The 19,635-nt window shown below is 40.1% G+C and overlaps 1 protein-coding gene across 3 annotated transcripts in view; it reads right to left on the bottom strand.

The window, feature by feature from the left end:
* Positions 1–19,635, bottom strand: part of ADGRB3 (adhesion G protein-coupled receptor B3) — an 888,911-nt gene that overhangs the window by 423,458 nt on the left and 445,818 nt on the right. For all 3 annotated transcript variants that reach the window (XM_086316215.1, XM_086316216.1, XM_086316217.1), the window contains exons 12-13: positions 14,570–14,638; positions 9,238–9,346 (exon numbers count right to left, since the gene is read on the bottom strand). In XM_086316215.1, coding sequence (XP_086172341.1) covers positions 9,238–9,346; positions 14,570–14,638 — 178 coding nt within the window. The remainder of the gene's footprint in view (positions 1–9,237; positions 9,347–14,569; positions 14,639–19,635) is intronic.

Here is a 19,635-nt window from a genome sequence, read left to right as displayed (position 1 = left end):
GAGCTTGGAAATATAGATCTTGTTCATTGGGCATGCACTTTTCCTATAGAACTTTTATGTTACACCATCAGCTATCATGCAAGATGTTTCTTAACTCTACTGTTCTGAACTTTATTAGCAATTCATATTAACTACAGTATTCATTTTGACATGTTCTCTGTCTCCTATTAATTACATGACATTGATTTTTCTACTGTCTTATTCTGGAACATTTTATACTGACTATCTCTGACTATTATTCTGACACCAGCAACCATTCTTTGGTTTTTTATTTTCCCTGTCGACATTGATTGCTGTTCAATAACTTACATGATTTCCTTCCAGTATAATGTGTAAATCTTATCTGACCATAAAGTATATTTCTTAACCTGGTTTATTACTATACCTACTTTTCCAGGTGAGAATGTATTCTAGAGATCTCTCCATAGTCATACATAGAGATATTTTTTCTATTTGGATATAATTGAAATATAACATTAGTTTCAAGTGCACAACATAATGATTCAATATTTTTATATTTAGTGAAATGATGACCACAACAAGTATAGTTAACATCCATCACCACACATAGTCAGTGGTACTGTTTTTCTGGAGAATCCCATGGACCAAGTAGGACCAAGGCCTACTCTCCATAGGGTCGCGAAGAGTTGGACATGGCTGAAGCAACTCAGCACCCACGTGCACACACAGGTATCATCTTCCTTCTTACCCTCTTCCTGTTCTGAGAATTGAAAAAGCTTCTTTGGCTTCAACTATCACTTCTCTGCAGTTGACTACCAAGCGTATATCATAACTATTACTTCTCTACCAAAGCCTAAGACTGTTAAGTAGAAAGTTAGGCATGAGCAAGGAGGGGTAGCCTCGCAGATTCAACCTGATCTTTAAACCCCATCTCAGACAGGTCCCAGTGCAGCCCAGGAGAGCTCACAGATACCCTACAAAATAACCAGAGACTGTTCCAACTCAGGCACAGGTGCCCTAGGCACACAATGGATACAATCTAACCACAGGGGCTTCTCCAACATCTGGACATGTGCCCTTGATCACTGCTGTGTTCTCCAGTGACCTTAGACAGCCAGGAGCCCATTAAGCATTCATAAATATTCTATATATACATATACCTTATATAACAGACTGAATTATGGGAAAAGCATGCACAATAGAGCCTGTTGTTATGTAGCTTGCAACTGTCAATCCAAATGGTCAGTCCACACCTGCCTAGATGAATATGTAAAAGCCCTCTCTTGAAAACCCCCATACCTCATCCTTCTGAAGCCAGTGCCTGTCTTGGCTTGGCCTACCTCTCCCTTGAGGTGTTCTTTCTCTTCTTTCCTTAATAAACTTGTTTTTGCCACATGTAAGACCTCAGATTCTTTGCGTTCTTACCAAGAGCTAACATCCACAAAGGAGGATCCTCTTTGACCCTCCTAAAACTGGTAACAAGACCACATTTTATTTTTCACTGGAGAGGTACATTTGCATTTAAACATTAATATGTGAAAGACACTCTCAAATGCTTGTTGAATGAATAAGATCCCAGTTCCTTCCTTCTTTATGACACCTTGTTCAGTTATGGAATGCCATCGTTTCTACCTTCAGAGTCTCAAACTGGTGACCATGTTTTGGGTTCTTTTCTATCACCAACTCTTAATTATCTCCTGCATGGAGATATTATAAAATATTATTTTAAAATATATTATAAAAAACCTTCTAGTCTTCAAGTCGTTCTCAATTTCAACAAATTATATTGCTGATGTAACTGGTGTCTCTCCGGAGCACAACTCTCGCATATGGCCAAGCCTAAGGAGCTCCCTATGCTCTTCAGAACCAGAAACTGTCTTACACCAGGTCTCAGCATGCCTCTCCAACTTAGTCTCATTTCTTTCACTTCTGTAAATGGGCATCTTTATCAAAATAGACCACTTAGCCTATAAACGCTATCTCAACTTTGAGAACTCTATTCTGTTTTTGCTAGAAGAACATTCTGGAATGTCACCACCTCCTTGCCACTCACTGTCCCTCCGACTGCTGCCCTGTCAACAATCCAGCCATCCTTCACAGTATACTCTAAATGATTCTTTCTTAAGAAAAATTTCTAGTTCTTTGTGTGGAACAGCATCTCCAAGAATGAATTTCTGTAATGTTGGTTTACATGACACCACATACCAATGCATACTTGGTATTTTATTCATCTATGAAATCCTTTTAGGTGTACAACTAGACTGCAAAATCCTTGTAAGATCACTCATACATTTTAATGACGTGGATCACTGAGGAAAGGCTTTGCTTAAGAGATAAATTCTTATTGTTTTTAATTGAACACAGTCAGTAGACCGCAACATGCCTCACATCACTGATTATTGAATTCAGTTTGGTGAACACAATTCAGGTTTTAAGTCCAAAATTAAAACAAGTAATTTCTAAAGAATAGGGTATTCTTACCAATAAATAAGGCAAACACAAGGTGTTCCTTGAAGTGGTTATGGAAATGACTAAAAATATAAAAGAAAACTATAAAACATTCTGCAGTGACTTTATGCAAATCTAGAGCATGCAGAAAGGGAAGAGGAACTAAAGAGCCTCTTGATGAAAGTGAAAGAGGAGAATGAAAACGTTGGCTTAAAGCTCAACATTCAGAAAACTAAGATCATGGCATCCAGTCCCATCACTTCATGGGAAATAGATGGGAAAACAGTTGGAACAGTGTCAGACTATTTTTTTGGAATCCAAAATCACTGCAGATGGTGATTACAGCCATGAAATTAAAAGACGCTTACTCCTTGGAAGGAAAGTTATGACCAACCTAGATAGCATATTCAAAAGCAGAGACATTACTTTGCCAACAAAGGTCCGTCTAGTCAAGGCTATGGTTTTTCCAGTGGTCACGTATGGATGTGAGAGTTGGACTGTGAAGAAAGCTGAGCATCAAAGAATTGATGCTTTTGAACTGTGGTGCTGGAGAAGACTCTTGAGAGTCCCTTGGACTGCAAGGAGATCCAACCAGTCCATCCTAAAGGAGACCAGTCCTGGGTGTTCACTGGAAGGACTGATGCTGAAACTGAAACTCCAATACTTTGGCCACCTCATGTGAAGAGTTGACTCATTGGAAAAGAATCTGATGCTGGGAGTGATTGGGGGCAGGAGGAGAAGGGGACGACCGAGGATGAGATGGCTGGATGGCATCACTGACTCGATGGACATGGATTTGGGTGAACTCCGGGAGTTGGTGGTGGACAGGGAGGCCTGGCGTGCTGCGATTCATGGGGGCGCAAAGAGTCAGACATGACTGAGTGGCTGAACTGAACTGAACTGAACTGAGAGCAGCTGGAATGCATGCACTTGCCCTCTCACTCTGGGTCAGGTGAGACTGCACACGCCCTGTTCTGTCTGGGACTGCAAACAACGTCACATCTCCTGCTCAGTGACTGGCTTTATGCTACTGCCTCCAAGAATTCTAAATAGTTTTGAGTCATGAGTTTGACTTTCATCCCCAAATTCTATTTTCTACTATAATAAATATGCAAATGCTAAAAGAATGGACAGTTTCAAGAGAGAATGGCTAACAAGGCACAGGGGACCTGAGTCTGAAGTATGAGAAGAGGTTTGATTTGACAATAGGGAGATTCCAGAAGGCTTTTCTGAGAGGCATTTCAGGAAAGTGATGAAACATGGGGCTGAAAGGAAGAGAGGAGAAAATGTTTGAAGAGAAAGGGTAAGAAGTCAGTTTAAACTCTTCAAGACATATTTTTCTTGACCAAAAATAACTTTAATGCAAATAATAGTAAGATATAGCCACACTGAGGTAACTGACAATATTTTTAAAAATATATTTAAAAATTCAGATTTTTACTCAAAGTCAATTACTTCCTATTCAGTATATTTAGAACATATACAGTATATTTAGAATACAACAGTTTGATAAACTAAGGCATAGTGAAATTTAAGTCTCTCTGTAGACATCAATGTTTCATATTCATTCACTTATTCAGTAATTATATAAGCTATTTAATAGTGTTTACTATGTGCTCACTAAATTTTATTCACTACAACTTATCATTTGTCTATTTGAATGTCATACTCACACAAGACATACAAAAAATATTCAATTATCTTATAAATTCATTGGCTTGTTTAACATCTTTGTTCATAGAATATTTTTCCCAAGTCTTGTGTTAATAAACTTCTTGAGGTCACAAGTCTTTTGAGAAAGCGATCAGGGCAATGGACCTGTTCCCTCCCACAATGAACATGCTACATTTATACGAAAAAGTTCATAGACTTTTAGCATGTAAGAGCATCTCAGTTATCATTGATACAGGTAGGGACACTTTTCACATAAAAGGAGCTTCAAAAGTTTTCATGTGAATTATTTCCGAAGAAAGTCTAAATCTTTCTAAGACATGTCAGTCATTTTCCTGCCATCTTAATCGATTGCAGGAAATTTTATCCTGATAAACAAGTGTTGCTCCCACAGGCAGTATCGGCTCCACCCTGCTAGTTTCTTTCAGAGCTTCTTTTTCATCATCTCAGCTATTCCATTTGCTATGTATGTGATCCTAACACCACCATCTCTGCTCCTAAACCGTTCTACCTAAACCAGGAACCAGGAAAAACAGAAATACTGAACCTATATTTAAAGTTGAAATAAACTAAGCTATCAGCAAGGTTCTGAGACTCTTAATCATATGGTCTTTCTTTTATATGTGGTTATTCAACTCTTTTTTTTTTTTTCCTCAAGAGTTTATCTCTATTCCCAGAAAAGTGAGGAGGCTGGGCATACTGGCTTTATTTAAAAAAAAAAAAAATTGTAATCTCTGAAAACATGATGATCTTTTAAAATTCTTTGTGGAGTCTTACTCTAACACACTAAACAAGAATAGCCAGAAGGAATAGCAAACTTTATTAGTTACTACTTTATTTTTCACTAACATGCTGTGTGTGTGTTTGGAGGCCTGCAGGCATGTGTGTGTAAGTTCCATGTTGAATAACTAATATTTGGACTTAGGATATAAAATGAATGCTAACTCACACATTTCACAATTTGTCACTGCAAATTATTCTCTCTGGGTGTCCTTGTCCTAAAACATTGGACATACCTGACAAGACAGTATAGTCATGTTTTATATATATACTAGTATCAAATATGATAACATGAAGAATATGAATAGTAAGTAATTATTATTGGTATCCTCTAGCTTGATATAACTGGGTTGTGATGGCTAATTTTATGTGTCAACTTGACTGGGCTAAGGGATGCCCAGGTGGCTGGTCAAACAACATTTCTAGGTGTGTCTGTGAGTGTATTTCTGAAACAGACTAGTATTTGAATCAGCAGACTAAGTATAGATCTCCCTTACCAATGCAGGTGGGCATCATACCATCCACTGAGGGCCTGAATAGAACAAAAAGGCAGAGGAAGGGAGAATGTGCTTTCTGTTTAAGCGGGGACATTCATCATCTCTTACCCTTAGACTCCAGCACTCCTGATTCCCAGGTCTCTAAATTCAAACTGGGACTTACCCCATTGGCTTTCTTGGCTCTCAAGCCTTCAGGTTTGGACTAGAACAATACCGTCATCTTCCCTGGCCTCCAGCTTGCATAGGAAGATCTCAGAACTTCTCAACCTCTAAAATTGCATGAACCAGTCTCCCCAGATAAATCAATTTCCATGTATCTACATATATCCTACTGATTCTGTTTCTCTGGAGAATTCTCACTAATATATGGATATTCTTTGGAAAAATCTTAAATATTATTGAGGATAACCTTCTTCTGGTCATCAAACAACAGTAAGTCAGTTCCTGTGCTAGTATTTGGAACAATAACAATGAATAAAATCTCTTCTGGCTAGTGTAATAATTGGGGGATATTTATGCACAGGACATAACTTTTTCTTATATGGACAGTCAGTGATGCATAAGTGAGCAGAAGGCCAGACAACCACACTGTCCTTACACAAGGCTGAAGGCAATATAGGACGATATTGGTTTTATTTGCAACATTAAACTGCTTTGAGTTACCATGCTTAATATACTTCTTTAATAATGATAAAGGAAGTAGGTGGATCTAGGTAAAGCTTAATTTTAATACAAAAAATACACAAAGTTTTCAAAAATCTATTTGGGAAGTCAAAAGAAAGGTAAAGAGGAATAAACATCTGCAATTGATGGCTATTTTTGGAATTTTTGTTGTAAATAATACAAGTAACACAGGGAATTTGACATGCTACTATTCAAACAGCCTAGTTACTACACTCTGAGACTGGCTCTGTTTTTTAAAGTTTTCTTCCAAACACATTCTGAATTGGTGCCATGTTTTGATCCGATACTTTTAGCCAGTAATGCATTTTAGAATTAGATGTTAACATTTACAAAAGTCAAGAAAACAATAGCTCTTTGCTTTTACCCTTTAGTTTTTTTTTTTTTTTTTTCCTTTGTAAATTATTTTGCAAATTGTCCAATTTTGCATAGCACACTTCCTGGTTCCTTCCTCCCCTCAAAATTCATAGTCCCTTAGATGAGTGGTTCCATCTTGAGTGATCAGCAACCCCAAAATCTCTCAAGGGTTTTCCTTTCATTTGCCCCAAATTCACAGCCCAACATGGCACCCCCTTTCCCCAGAGACATTACCTTTCCTCTCTTTGCCCAGACAAATTTGAATGGATATTTAATTTGAATTTTCTCTGATTTCTGAATCCGTCCTACTGAAAAGATACTATTTTCAGTCATTTTTTTTTCTCATTGCCCATAGCAAAGACTGCTCCCTTCATCCCTGAACCAGAACAAGATGCTAGACATGCACACTGGGGAGAAGTCTGGGGTCTCCACCATCTCCAGAAAGTGGACTAAGACATAAGTCTAACTCAGAAGACATAAGTCTAAGCCCAGGTTTGATTCCAGGGTCGGGAGGATCCCTTGGAGGAGGAAATGTCAACCCACTCCAGTACTCTTGCCTGGAAAATCCTACGGACAGAGGAACCTGGTGGGCTACAGTCCAAGGTATCGCAGAGTCGGGCGCGACTGAGCAACTAACACTTTCAGTTTCTTTCTAACTCATAAGACCTCGAGCTGCATAAAGATGGCCTAAGGGCAGGGAACCCTCTCCAGACCTTTGAGTACTCCAGTACACAGGTTCTTATCAACTGAAGAATACTCCCGGTAGTCAGCCATCCATTACCTGTTACAAGTTGAGGCTACCCTGCTGGATGATATCTCAGAGTCAAATGAGTCCCTGTAGTTCTAAAGGACTCAAGTATAGAATGAACCACCACACCATAACCATAAGGAAGTTATGTTCTATAACAGTTGAACTCCCCTGGTTAATCCCTCTACCAAGTTAGGCCTCTTTCTGATCTGCAAACTAAAACTTACATAGCCTGTAAATACGAATGTGAGGTAAGATATCTAGATTTAAGCTCATCATTACCTACAGTTAAGGGTCTTTATGTGAAGACTGCAAAAACATGACAAATGAAAGAAAACGAGAGTCCCAGTAACATCATGAGAGAAAACTTTAAAGAAACAAAACTGTAAACAGTGCTGTGATGAACACTTGGGTACACGTGTCTCTTTCAATTCTGGTTTCCTCTATGTATATGCCCAGCAGTGGGATTGCTGGGTCATATGGCAGTTCTATTTCCAGTTTTTTAAGGAATCTTTACAATAGCCAGGACAGGGAAGCAACTTAGATGTCCACCAGTAGACAAATGGATAAGAAAGCTGTGGTACATATACACAATGGAATATTACTCAGCCATTAAAAAGAATACATTTGAATCAGTTCTAATGAGGTGGATGAAACTGGAGCCGATTATACAGAGTGAAGTAAGCCAGAAAGAAAAACACCAATACAGTATACTAATGCATATATATGGAATTTAGAAAGATGGTAATGATAACCCTATATGCGAGACAGCAAAGGAGACACAAATGTATAGAAGAGTCTTTTGGACTCTGTGGGAGAAGGCGAGGGTGGGATGATTTGAGAGAATAGCACTGAAACATGTAAATTATCATATGTGAAACAGACTGCCAGTCCAGGTTTGATGCATGAGACAGGGTGCCCAGGGCTGGTGCACTGGGATGACCCAGAGGGATGGGATGGGGAGGAAGGTGGGTGGGGCTCTCAGGATGGGGAACACACGTTCTCCCATGGCTGATTCATGTCAGTGTATGGCAAAAACCACTTCATGTTTAAATGCCATTCTCCCAAATCATCCCACCCTCTCCCTCCAATCCAGGTTCCATGTACCATCTGGTGCACTGGGATGACCCAGAGGGATGGTATGGGGAGAGAGGAGGGAGGAGGGTTCAGGATGGGGAACATGTGTATACCTGTGGCAGATTCATGTTGATATATGGCAAAACCAATACAATATTGTAAAGTTAAAAAAAAAAAAAAAACCCACTACAATATTGTAAAGTAATTAGTCTCCAATTACAAAAAAAAGAAACAGAACTATAAACCTGTATTTGCTCAATGCATATACTATTTAGGAAGAATATTTCTTTGTTCTTGCAGTTTTTCTTTTAACCACAAAGAGAAATATGCCATTCAGTTAACATAACTGCTGGAGGCAACAGCAGCCAACAGACCTGTGGCTTTGCTTCTCTGTGTAATGTCCCCTTATGAGAGACAGTGTTACAGGCGGCTAAAGAAGGAAAGATGCTTCCGTTTTACCTGTGCTAACATTACGGAACTACTACAGAGGGATCCGAGAGACACACGGTGTCCAAGGACTCACTCAAGAAAACTTCAGTGGCAGCAGCACTGTGACAATGACCCCTAAAGGTCTCTCAAATGTTGTCCCAGCCCCATGGAGACTGAGCACTCCCTTGGGACACTCAGCAAGAAAGTGGCTCCGCATCTTTGAGAACAGTGTTCAGAAGCCCACGAAGGTTTATTTTTTATATAATCACATAGCATATACTGTATATTTTCAACATGAGATTGGACAGTAATAAATGCTTGGTATATTTCTGTGCAGATAAATACAAGTAGGCCTATGTAAATGTATACATACACACATACACGTGCAAGTGTGTGTGTGTGTATGTGGGTATAACACACATGTTGTTTGGCCCATCGAAAAATCAGACACGAAGTATCCATAATACATTAGCCACAATACTCAAAGATATGAGCAATGGGTATGACAATTAGAAACATATGGCTCAGATACCTGCAATGATTTTTTTAAATTTCAGTAAGATTTTGGGAAAACATCCTATTTCTTACCTACATTTCCAGTCATTAAGTATGAATTCTGAAAGTCCATCATCCCCATTCCAACAATGTGTATAAAATCTTCAATCACCTGCATTAACTCTATCGAGCCTGGATAAATCTACAAAAATAAGCAAAGGTTAGATGGAATAAAAAAAATCTACATAACAGAAAACATAACGAGTTAAAAAATGACACAATGAAATAATAAATCAGCTCTGATTTATTTGAACATGTTTCTACAACTAGCAAAGCTGTAATTTTTGTTTACTTCTTAAATTTATGTTTATTAATTTTATTTATTAATATTTTAAACCATCTAATATTTGTATTTCTTGCACTAGTAGTTGAGAATAGTAACAAACATCACACAGCAAGAACTCTGGAGATGATAGGATACCATGATTGACACTTCATAAATCTAAGAGACTCAGACACCTAACACATTGTACACTTAGAAGTAGCATGTCTTCACTTTTGATGGGCTCCTTTCCTCACTTAATTACAACATAGAACAACCACTGAAATTTGAGGGCTTTTTACATTTTCTTTTCTTTTCTTTTTTTTTTTTTACTTAGGATCTACATGATGAACACTGAGACAAAAAAAAAAAAAAAAAGAATTATCAATACCATCATAAATATTTACATACTGTGACGTTCACTGCAAAATAACTATCTTGGGAGAGACACATTTCTAATAATTATAATAGCTACTGTATCAATAATAATGTTGGCAATACTTGCAAGATAATAACAGCTCTAGTGTAGGTATCTTACACGTACATACACAAGATACCCAACACCAGACACTTCACAACACTAGAAACAGATGTATGTTTGCTAACAGATGACCTGATTCTGGCAATAGCTCATAACGAGTGGAATGTGAGGTCCATTTAAAAAGACACATGAATTTTAGCATGTGTAACCCATCATGCTGAAGAATTCAGCCCTCATTATATAACCATATTAAAGCAGAAAGTCTTTTGAAGTTAGGTTCATTTCTTTTAGTCATTCAGCTTCACTGCAGCTTCTAGCCATAAAAAAGTTAAGTGGATTAGAGAGTCTTAGTGGCTTCCTATTTGCAAAAGCTAGTGCAGAAGGGGAGGACATACTCTAATTAGCAGAAAGACACCTTGGGCAGGGTGGCCAGTAGAACCGTATGTATATTTACAGGAGCTGTGGCTGCACCAATCCAAAAATCAGACACTTCAAATGCATCATAGACTTACATATAGCTGAGGACAAGAACAATGGCTGATAGTTCAAAATGTATGCCATAGATAGCTGTAATTTTTTTAATTATGGAAAGATTTGGGGAGAAATGCTATTTCATTCCTACAGTTAGTCATAAACTATGAATTTTGACAGTTCATTCCAAAAATGTACAGGACATTTCCATCAACTCCAAACTTCCTCCTGCTACTGTATTTTTCCTTCTGTTTTTGTATAGGTGTATGTGTCTATGAGTATGTGTAATATGTGTAAATACACATTAAATAGAAGAGGCTTAATTCTCCCTGTTGAAAATAGAGAAGAGACTCCCTCTGTAATTAACCCCTTGCTCCCCTCCCTTTTCTTAGGGGCATTTACTTTAGAAAATGTTGTTCAGTTGCTAAATTGTGTCTGACACTTTGCAACCCCATGGGCTGCAGCACACCAGGCTTCCCTGTCCTTTACTATTTCCCGGGGCTTGATCAAGTTCATGTCCATTGAATCCGTGCTGCTATCTAACCATCTCATCCTCTGTTGCCCTCTTCTTTGCCTTCAGTGTTTCCCAGCATCAGGATCTTTTCCAGTGGGTCAGCTCTTTACCTCAGATGGCCCAAAGCATTGGATTATTAGAAAATGAGTAACTGTTAAATCCTCTCTATGTCTTCTTTGAAATGTATGTAAACATTTTTGAAAGCTAAATAGCTTCTTCCCAACTTAAAGAACCAGGGATGTCTCTCAGTGGAAAGTGGTCATCAAGGAAGGCAGGACTCTATCTTGCATTGCTGTCGGGGGTGGGGAGGATCCTAATTCAGAGTTGCAAAACTGTCTGCAGGCATTAAGATACAAGAGCTTATTTTTTCTTTGAAGAAGTGAAGTGAAGTCGCTCAGTCGTGTCCAACTCTGTGTGATCCCGTGGACTGTAGCCTACCAGGCTCCTCCGTCAATGGGATTCTCCAGGCAAGAATACTGGAGTGGGTTGCCATTTCCTTCTCCAGGGGATCTTCCCGACCCAGGGATCGAACCCAGGTCTCCCGCATTGCAGGCAGACGCTTTAACCTCTGAGCCACCAGGGAAGCATTTTTTTTTTTTTTTAAGTCAATTAAGTAACAAGATGGTAATCCCAATTATCAAGTGAATTTAGGATGAACTGCCTGTGACAAATGGTGTTATCAAGTCCTCTTAAGCAAGAACTAGTTACTGTTTATCTTGAGGACAGAGTGTAATGACTTGCATCCTGTTTGGATGTTTGAAAGGGTGAAGTTACTCTATATCTCTTAGTGAATTGTCAGTGATACACACCACATTCTGGCTTAATGCCTGTTCAGTAATAAAACTGCTTTCTTTGTCATCTACCTTTGGGGAGAGGTTTTCTAGGGTGTAGGCAGATTTTGTTTGTAGCAGATTTTGTTTTGTTTATATTTTCCAAGCAGATTTCAAATATCATAGAACAAGGGCTGATATATATATATATATATATAAAATATATATATATATATATTTTTTTTTTTTTTTTTCCCCATAAAGGGTCAGAGAATAGCTCTGTGGCTCGTGGGGTGTCTGTTGTTCCAACACCCAGATGTGTCCTTGCTGTACCAGAGCAGCCATAGATCCTGTGACTATGCTCCCAAACTATTTACAAAATAGGTGTCAGGCTGGATTTGGACCAATGGTCACAGTTTGCACACTCCTGTAGAGACACACGAGCTTTCAGTATAACTAAGAAATGCCAGTCACAATATTATGATTGAAAATGACCCGTCCATTCCAACTACGATCTTAGTCTATAAAACAGTGCTATGTAAAATGCAGCCTTTTTCCCCCTACTTTAGTATCCTGAGATTTTTGGGCTTCCCTGGTGGCTCAGATAGTAAAGAATCCACCTGCATGAAAGAGATGTAGGTTTGATCCCTTCGTTGTGAAGATCCCCTGGAGAAGGGAATAGCAAGCCACTCCAATATTCTTGTCTGGAGAATTCATAGACAGAGGAGCCTTGCAGGTTACAGCGCAAAGAGTTGGACATGACTGAGTGACTAACACATATACTGTGGTTTTGGTAGGATGCTTTAGCAAAACATAATTTGGTCCTTCATAACTGGGGCTGATGTGCCATAAAAAAATTCTGGAATGACAGTTTGTTGTCCAAAAGTGTGAATTCTTGATGGCAAAACCCTTCTGACTTCAATATTCACCATTTTATGCTGCTAGTTTTCCAGGTGCACCCAGAGCTATGTTTTATTGAGCTATTCCTCTAAAATAGATAAACGATTCTCTCTGTAGATTTTAAACAGCTCTTATTTTCAAAGAGTTCACCCTTAGTGTAAAAAACCTGAAGATTCTTTTATTACGTGGGTACATTTATGACAATACGGCTACAAAATAGTTGATTTATTTCAAATAGTTGTTTCAAAGAAGCATTAAAGATAATAACTACTGAAAATATATTTAAAATATAAGAATATAGCTAACTCACAATCACAAGTAAATAGGGAGATTATGAATGTAGGATTTTCCATTGACAAAAAGTTCTGCCAATGTTCACTGATTGTTCAAGTTGGGATCTCATAGTAAATAATACCATCTGATGAATTATAGTCTTGTTTTAAATAGGGTAGTATTCATTTGATCTAAATATATCCATAGTGAATAGTGACCAGAATTCTGATGCACTCAGCCTTTGCAGTGTGTTCTACCGAGAGACACCGTTTTCTCACAGTGAGTGAAGGAGGTTCTCCTCTAGAAGGAAGCCAAGGGCAAGTATATAATTCAAAGTAGTAGGAAAAGATAGATTTAGGGTCTTAGACTAAGCAGTGATTTTTTTATTTTTTTCTTGCTATAGCCAGAAGCACAGCACGTGTACCTGATAATGAGGTGGACCATGCGGGACTATTTTTAGAGTTCCTATGATAACAGACATAGTGAGCTTTACTGCTGAAGGCCCAGAGCATGATCACAGAAGGAAGAGCAGAGAGAAGAGGAGCTCCCTGAACCTCAGTAAATACTCTCAGTTTCAATACTGCACTGCTGTCTTGGATTTTTTAACAAGGATCAAGTATCAAAAGAAAACTTAAAGCCATTTAACATTCAGTTAAATTAAATTTCCACAGGGTTTATAAAAATATGCTTATTCTCCCTTTGTTAACTTCTAACCCACTTTTTTTGTGTTTAAGAAAAAATATTATTAACCACGCGTCAGTCAGTATGGCACAAATGGCATTTTTCAAATAATAACTAGAAAGATGGTAACGATAACCCTGTATGCGAGATAGCAAAAGAGATACATATGTATAGAACAGTCTTTTCGACTCTGTGGGAGAGGGAGAGGGTGGGATGATTTGGGAGAATGGCATCGAAACACGTATAATATCATATGTGAAATGAATCGCCAGTCCAGGTTTGATGCATGATACAGGATGCTCGGGGCTGGTGCACTGGGATGACCCAGAGGGATGTTATGGTGAGGAAGGTGGGAGGGTGGTTCAGGATGAGGAACACATGTACACCCGTGGCGAATTCATGTTGATGTATGGCAAAACCAATACAATATTGTAAAGTAATTAGCCTCCAATTAAAATAAATAAATTTATATTAAAAATAATAACTAAACCAGTAAGGCTATTTGCTACAGTTTAACGCTTAGCAGAAAGAGAAAAAAGCAGAATACATTTTTTTTTACTAAGAATTCATTTTTACAACTCTTGGCATTGAATCAAAACAGACATCTGTATACATAATTCAGATTACACGTAACATTGCAGTAAATACAAATGATGTAACTAGTTAGTACCCCACAGTTTAGTTTGCAATACCTCCTTTCAGATTTGTTGTTTTCCCTATAGTCTGTAGACAGGAAAGAAAATGATGGCTGAGCTGCATAGTCATTATCTGTTAATACCTTAAAGTTAGATATTAAACCTACACCATTTTTTCACATTGTAAATATCATTCATTCCATAGATTGTCATGATAAAGGAGCTTATTTTTTTTCTCTAAATTTAGTATGAAATAATCTAGAATGACTTAAATTTTTCACTTTATGCTCTTGGAATAGCAAGCCGTTCCTTTTTTCACAGATTAAGAAGCTTGATTTAGCCACTTTCACTTTAAGTTCTGAAATAACCTGGTCTTACCTGCTGTGCATCTTCCCATTTTTCCTTGTTGTCTTCATCGAGAAGGTTGCTAACTATTTGAAAGAAGTTCTGTAAATTAAATTAGAAAAAAAGATTTAATGTTACATGAGGGAGCATACTTGCTGACAACATCTATTTGGACTGATAATGCGCTGAAGGTCTAAACACTGCCATATTGCTCGATGATACCAACATACTATCCTGGAAGATCTCTGAGGATCCCTCAAGATCCTGGGATTTCCAGTGACCTTCCTACATATATATCCACCTCGGAAGATAGCAGAATAGGTACAACAGTTCTTTTCTCTCACAGTTATTTGTCCCTGATTCTGCTGTCTCATGCCACCATATGATTATTCCTTACAAAGAAGCCCTCTTTGCGAGCGCCTGTAAGACAGCCCCGTGCGTGTCTTATTCAAGTGGCCCATTTCCCTGGGACCCAAGTTCGCCTCTCACATGGCTGTGTCGAAGGGCATGACAGTGAAGGCACAGCTGATGAGTGAAGCCTTCCTCTGCGGACCCGGGCTCTGCCCTTTTTGCTGGCTATATTATTTTAACGGTTACAACTACATATCGTAAAGATGGCATGCAACTTTTCAACAAGCACTCAGTAAATCTTGGCTATTTTCAAATCCTTGCTTTTGATTCCCCTGTCCCTTGCAGCAAGTCAGAACCAAGAAAGGAATGGTCACGTGGTCCTGGGGATGTTCCAAATCTTTGCCCTTCCCCATGTCCCTGATGACCCATTGGAAACCCACTGACAGCACTGTGTCCTGGGAGTGCTCACCGCCAGTTTCAGCGTCCCCTTTCCAGGCAGGCAGGCACCTTGCAGGGTTCACTTTCTGTGTCACACACCCACACGGGCGGTGTTAATGCCTGGCACCTACACAAGGGGTGGTTACCAAGGATGGACCTCCCCGTCCTCTCATCCTCTCTCTGTCCTCAAAACACAGGGGCCAGGAGAGGAAAGCCAGGGTGCCAGTGACAGGGGTCACGGGAGGCCCAGGAAGTGTACAGTGAACCTGCGACATCTGTGTAAAGCGACACAGATGGTGGTCCCCGCTGCTGTCCTTGGAGCCCACCTCTTCCAACTAGTCTGCCTGGAGTTAGCAGGAACACTGCCTCACTGATCCACTCAATACATTTGCTTGGGGCAGGTCTCCCTTTGGGGGGTTGGGGGTGAGAGCCAGAACTTTTTTACCTCCTTAACCCTCCTCCCTCTCCAGCTGGCTTTTCAAAACAGGCCTTTATTCGAATTCTAAATTAATTGACCTGGGTGTTTTTAGAAGGAAAACAAAGCTGCTCCATTTCCTCCTGTGCTCTGAATCTGTTAGTATCTATATTTAATTGCCCTATTTGTGCTATTTATTTTAATAGTTCCTGGCAATCACATGGTTGAAACATGTTTTGAGTCACAGCCTCAATAAAAGTTACAGAATATTTTATGCAACTCTGGGAAAGAAAAAAAAAAAAAAAACAACGGGCAAGTCTGTGTGAGACTGGTTTTCTAATTCATTTAACCTTTTTGTACTACCAGCCATTTTTTCCACTTAAAATGTCCTGGTTGGAGTGATAACATTTTAAGAGCTTTGTCCATTGAGCTGTAACTCTACATAGGAGCAGAAAGAATTAACCTTCAGAGTTCTCAGATTGCCTGTGGCTGGTGAACTCAGCAGGGGATGTGATGCTAATGAGACAAAAGTTGCAGACTGTATCCCTGTTCACACCAGTGAGCAGAGCTGAGGTCCACAACCGAGCCCCTGCCAGCTCTCACACAAAATTCATGCCGCTCCTAACGAGGGTGCCACGCGAATGGGAAGCAATTTGTGCAAATGCATCTCCATTTCTGGGAAAGCATTTCACAGAGCGTGTTTTACTAACAGAGGGTCAGCGACTCCATGCTGTACGCCAAGGCCAGTGCGAGCACACGTGATTCTTGATCAAAATGATACATCCAGAGTTAGGTTTTTCAAAATCACCAGAGAGCATAATGTAAAAAACACAGATTTTTAAAATATACGTTCAAGCAAGCAGAGAGTCTATGAAAGGCTGTTGGACCACTCTCCAAGGCCAGTAAATAGTACTTGACTCTATCGGCGAGGAGAAATAGCACAGAATAAAGCTCTCATTCCATCTTCCTGTGGCTTAGGTTTGGAAATGGCCAGTTGTGGGGCCATGCAGGTCACAGGACTTTTCACTTTCATGCATCGTAGAAGGAAATGGCAACCCACTCCAGTGTTCTTGCCTGGAGAATCCCAGGGACGGAGGAGCCTGGTGGGCTGCCGTCTATGTGGTCGCACAGAGTCGAACACGACTGAATCAACTTAGCAGCAGCAGCAGCAGCAGCAGCTAAGGTCACAGGGGCTAAGTCAGAACATCCCAGGTGAGGGGGTGGGTAGGCATTTATGGGGATACTGGACTTTTCCTGTTTCTTAGAGTATCTTCCTCACATGCAATGCCTTTTTCACAGCAGGTGGTTAATAGGAAATAACAGAGTTATAAAGTCAGTATACCTGCATTTCTCCAAGACTCAAGCATCATTCCTTGGAGTTGACCCTGCTCTAATCTGTCTCACAGACACTGGGGAAGAGGTATATGTATGGAATCTGGAAAATTGGGGAGAGACAGACATAGAGAATGGATATGTGAATGCAGGAAGGGAAAGGGAGAATGAGTTGAGAGAGTGGTGTTGACATATATACACTACCAGGTGTAAAATATAAAACAGCAAGTGGGAACCTGCTGTCTAATACAGGACTCAACTCTGAGCTCTGTGATGACCTAGATGGGTGGGAAAGGGAAGTGAAGGGAAGTCCATAATGGTGGGGATATATGTACACATATGGAGGATTCTCGTAGCTCAGTCGGTAAATAATCTGCCTGCAGTGCAGGAGACACAGGTTCGATCCCTGAGTTGGGAAGATCCCCTGGAGAAGGAAATGGCAACCCACTCCAGCATCCTTGCCTGGAAAATCTCATGGACAGAGGAGCTGGTGGGCTGCAGTCCATGGGGTCGCAAAGAGTTGGGCATGACTAAGCGACTAACACTTACTTAATTATTTACGGCTGATTCATGTTGTTGTACAGCAGAAACCAACACAACATTATAAATCAAGTATACCTTAATTAAAAAAATAAATATGGAAAAATGTATTTCAATACATCAATTCACCTTGACCTCTGCTAAAGACCAGTGTGAGAGAACAAGGCAAAACCAAACAGAACAGAATTCTGAAGAGGGGACTCATAACATTTAGGTCACTGAATTGAATTTTTGAGAAAAATATTAAGAAACTTCCACAGCAGCAGATGCGCTCCTTGTAGTTTTTTTAGGAGTGCTGCTAACTGTGGTCAGATCACTCATTTGATGAATTATGGATCAAGTCCCTTAGCCCCGGAACTTCGTCTGACAGTGGGTTTCTGTTTGGTTTTGATCAAGCTCTGATCTCTATGACTTACACCAATTTGAAAATTGAGAGTCCTTGGCAGAGTCTGAGTTTGGAGCTTGAACTAGCTGACCTAGTTTAAAATTCCCCCATTACTTATTACTTGTATGGTTGTGGGCTTACGTGGCCCATCACCGCTTGCCTTCTCTGTAAGGCAGGGATGCCAACAGCTGCTGGGCAGAGCACTTGTGAAGCTCAGAGCTCGTTCTCCACACAGTAATCGGACACAAGCTAAGTACTCGATATATGGAAGCTTTATGATTTTATTCCCTTGGTGCTATCATTTTTATGACTGGCTGCATGATTTGTATTTACAGCCACATTATGGCCCGTGATTTGTTCAGCAGAAAACTCTCCTTCCTGCTCTCCCCTGGGAGGGGTTTCAGAGTTGTGATGGTGAGACACCTGCTGCGTGGCAGGCCCTGTGCCAAACAGCATGGGCACTGAGTTCAGGAGGCAGGACTCTGCTTGTCCTGGGCAGGAAGTATTCTGAAAATCAGCACAAGGAATGCACGTCACAAAGAGAAGTGCCAATGTCCCTGCCACATTCAAAGTGCAAGTCCTAGGTTTAGCCACACGAGACTAAAAGGACACTCACTTTTATGGAAAGCAGTAACTAACAAATTCTTTGCTCTGTGCCTGTCTGGCTTCCACTTGACAAATTTCTTAGGGACAATCTATGATTTTCTATAAATATACTGAGGCACATCTCAGCACATGCCTTTAACTGAATTCGTTAGAGAAAGAGAGCTGTAGATGAGGCTCCTAATCTGAGATATCTGAGCCACGGGAAGCATGTTCTCCTCCCTTCAATCCAGCAGCAAATGCCTGGGCACCAAGATGCAGAGACGGGCCCCAAGGAGTAAGAGTTAGTTAGCAGAATGGAATGCTTTCATGGATTGTGGTGATCCGACTAGAAATATAAGGGGATTGTAAGGAAAGCTTCAAAGACAAGCAGGGACACAGGGACACTCCACTAGGATTGAGATAAACACCTCAGGACAGTCGTGTATCCCCAGTCCAGACAGCAGATGCAGGTCAAGTGTGATCCAGCTCCTTCCTGCCTCTTCACCCCCTCTTGAGCTATCCTGCCCCCAACTCTCTCTACTCCAGGCTCAGCAGACTACTCAGAGCATCTCAAACACGATTCTACCCAGCTTCTGGATCCATACAATGTGGCTCCCTTTCTTCAACCATTTTTCTGTTTGTTTATTCAAAGAGCTGTTTTTTCTTTTTTTTTTTTCCCTTGCCCTCCACACATAGATTTACATGCCATTTCCTCAAAAAGGCTTTCAGATCACCACCACCCCCTAAAGCACATGAGGTCTACATAGACTCTTTATTTATTTATTTATTTCTGATTAGTGACCATTTTTATCTTTCACTTACCAGTACTGTTATCCTTCATGACTGGCAAAAAATTCATGGAAGAAGGAAATAGCCAGTATATGGAAGTAATCACCTACAAGAATGTGATGTGAAGGAAGGGGTCCTATCTACTAGAAGGGCTCCTTGTTCTCTGTTCTGTGAGCTGGTGTTCCCCCAAACCTGGAGAATCAGTATGACAGTCTCTGCAGCCAGGCATGAGCACCCCAGCAAAACCACCATGAGCTCACCCAG

Source organism: Bos grunniens, chromosome 9 (assembly GCF_055505025.1).
Source record: "Bos grunniens cultivar Pamir isolate PY7600 chromosome 9, Bosgru_T2T1.0, whole genome shotgun sequence".
Classification (NCBI taxonomy): Eukaryota; Metazoa; Chordata; class Mammalia; order Artiodactyla; family Bovidae; genus Bos; species Bos grunniens.
Note: the sequence above shows the minus strand (reverse complement) of the source record. Positions and strands in the feature narration are given on the sequence as shown.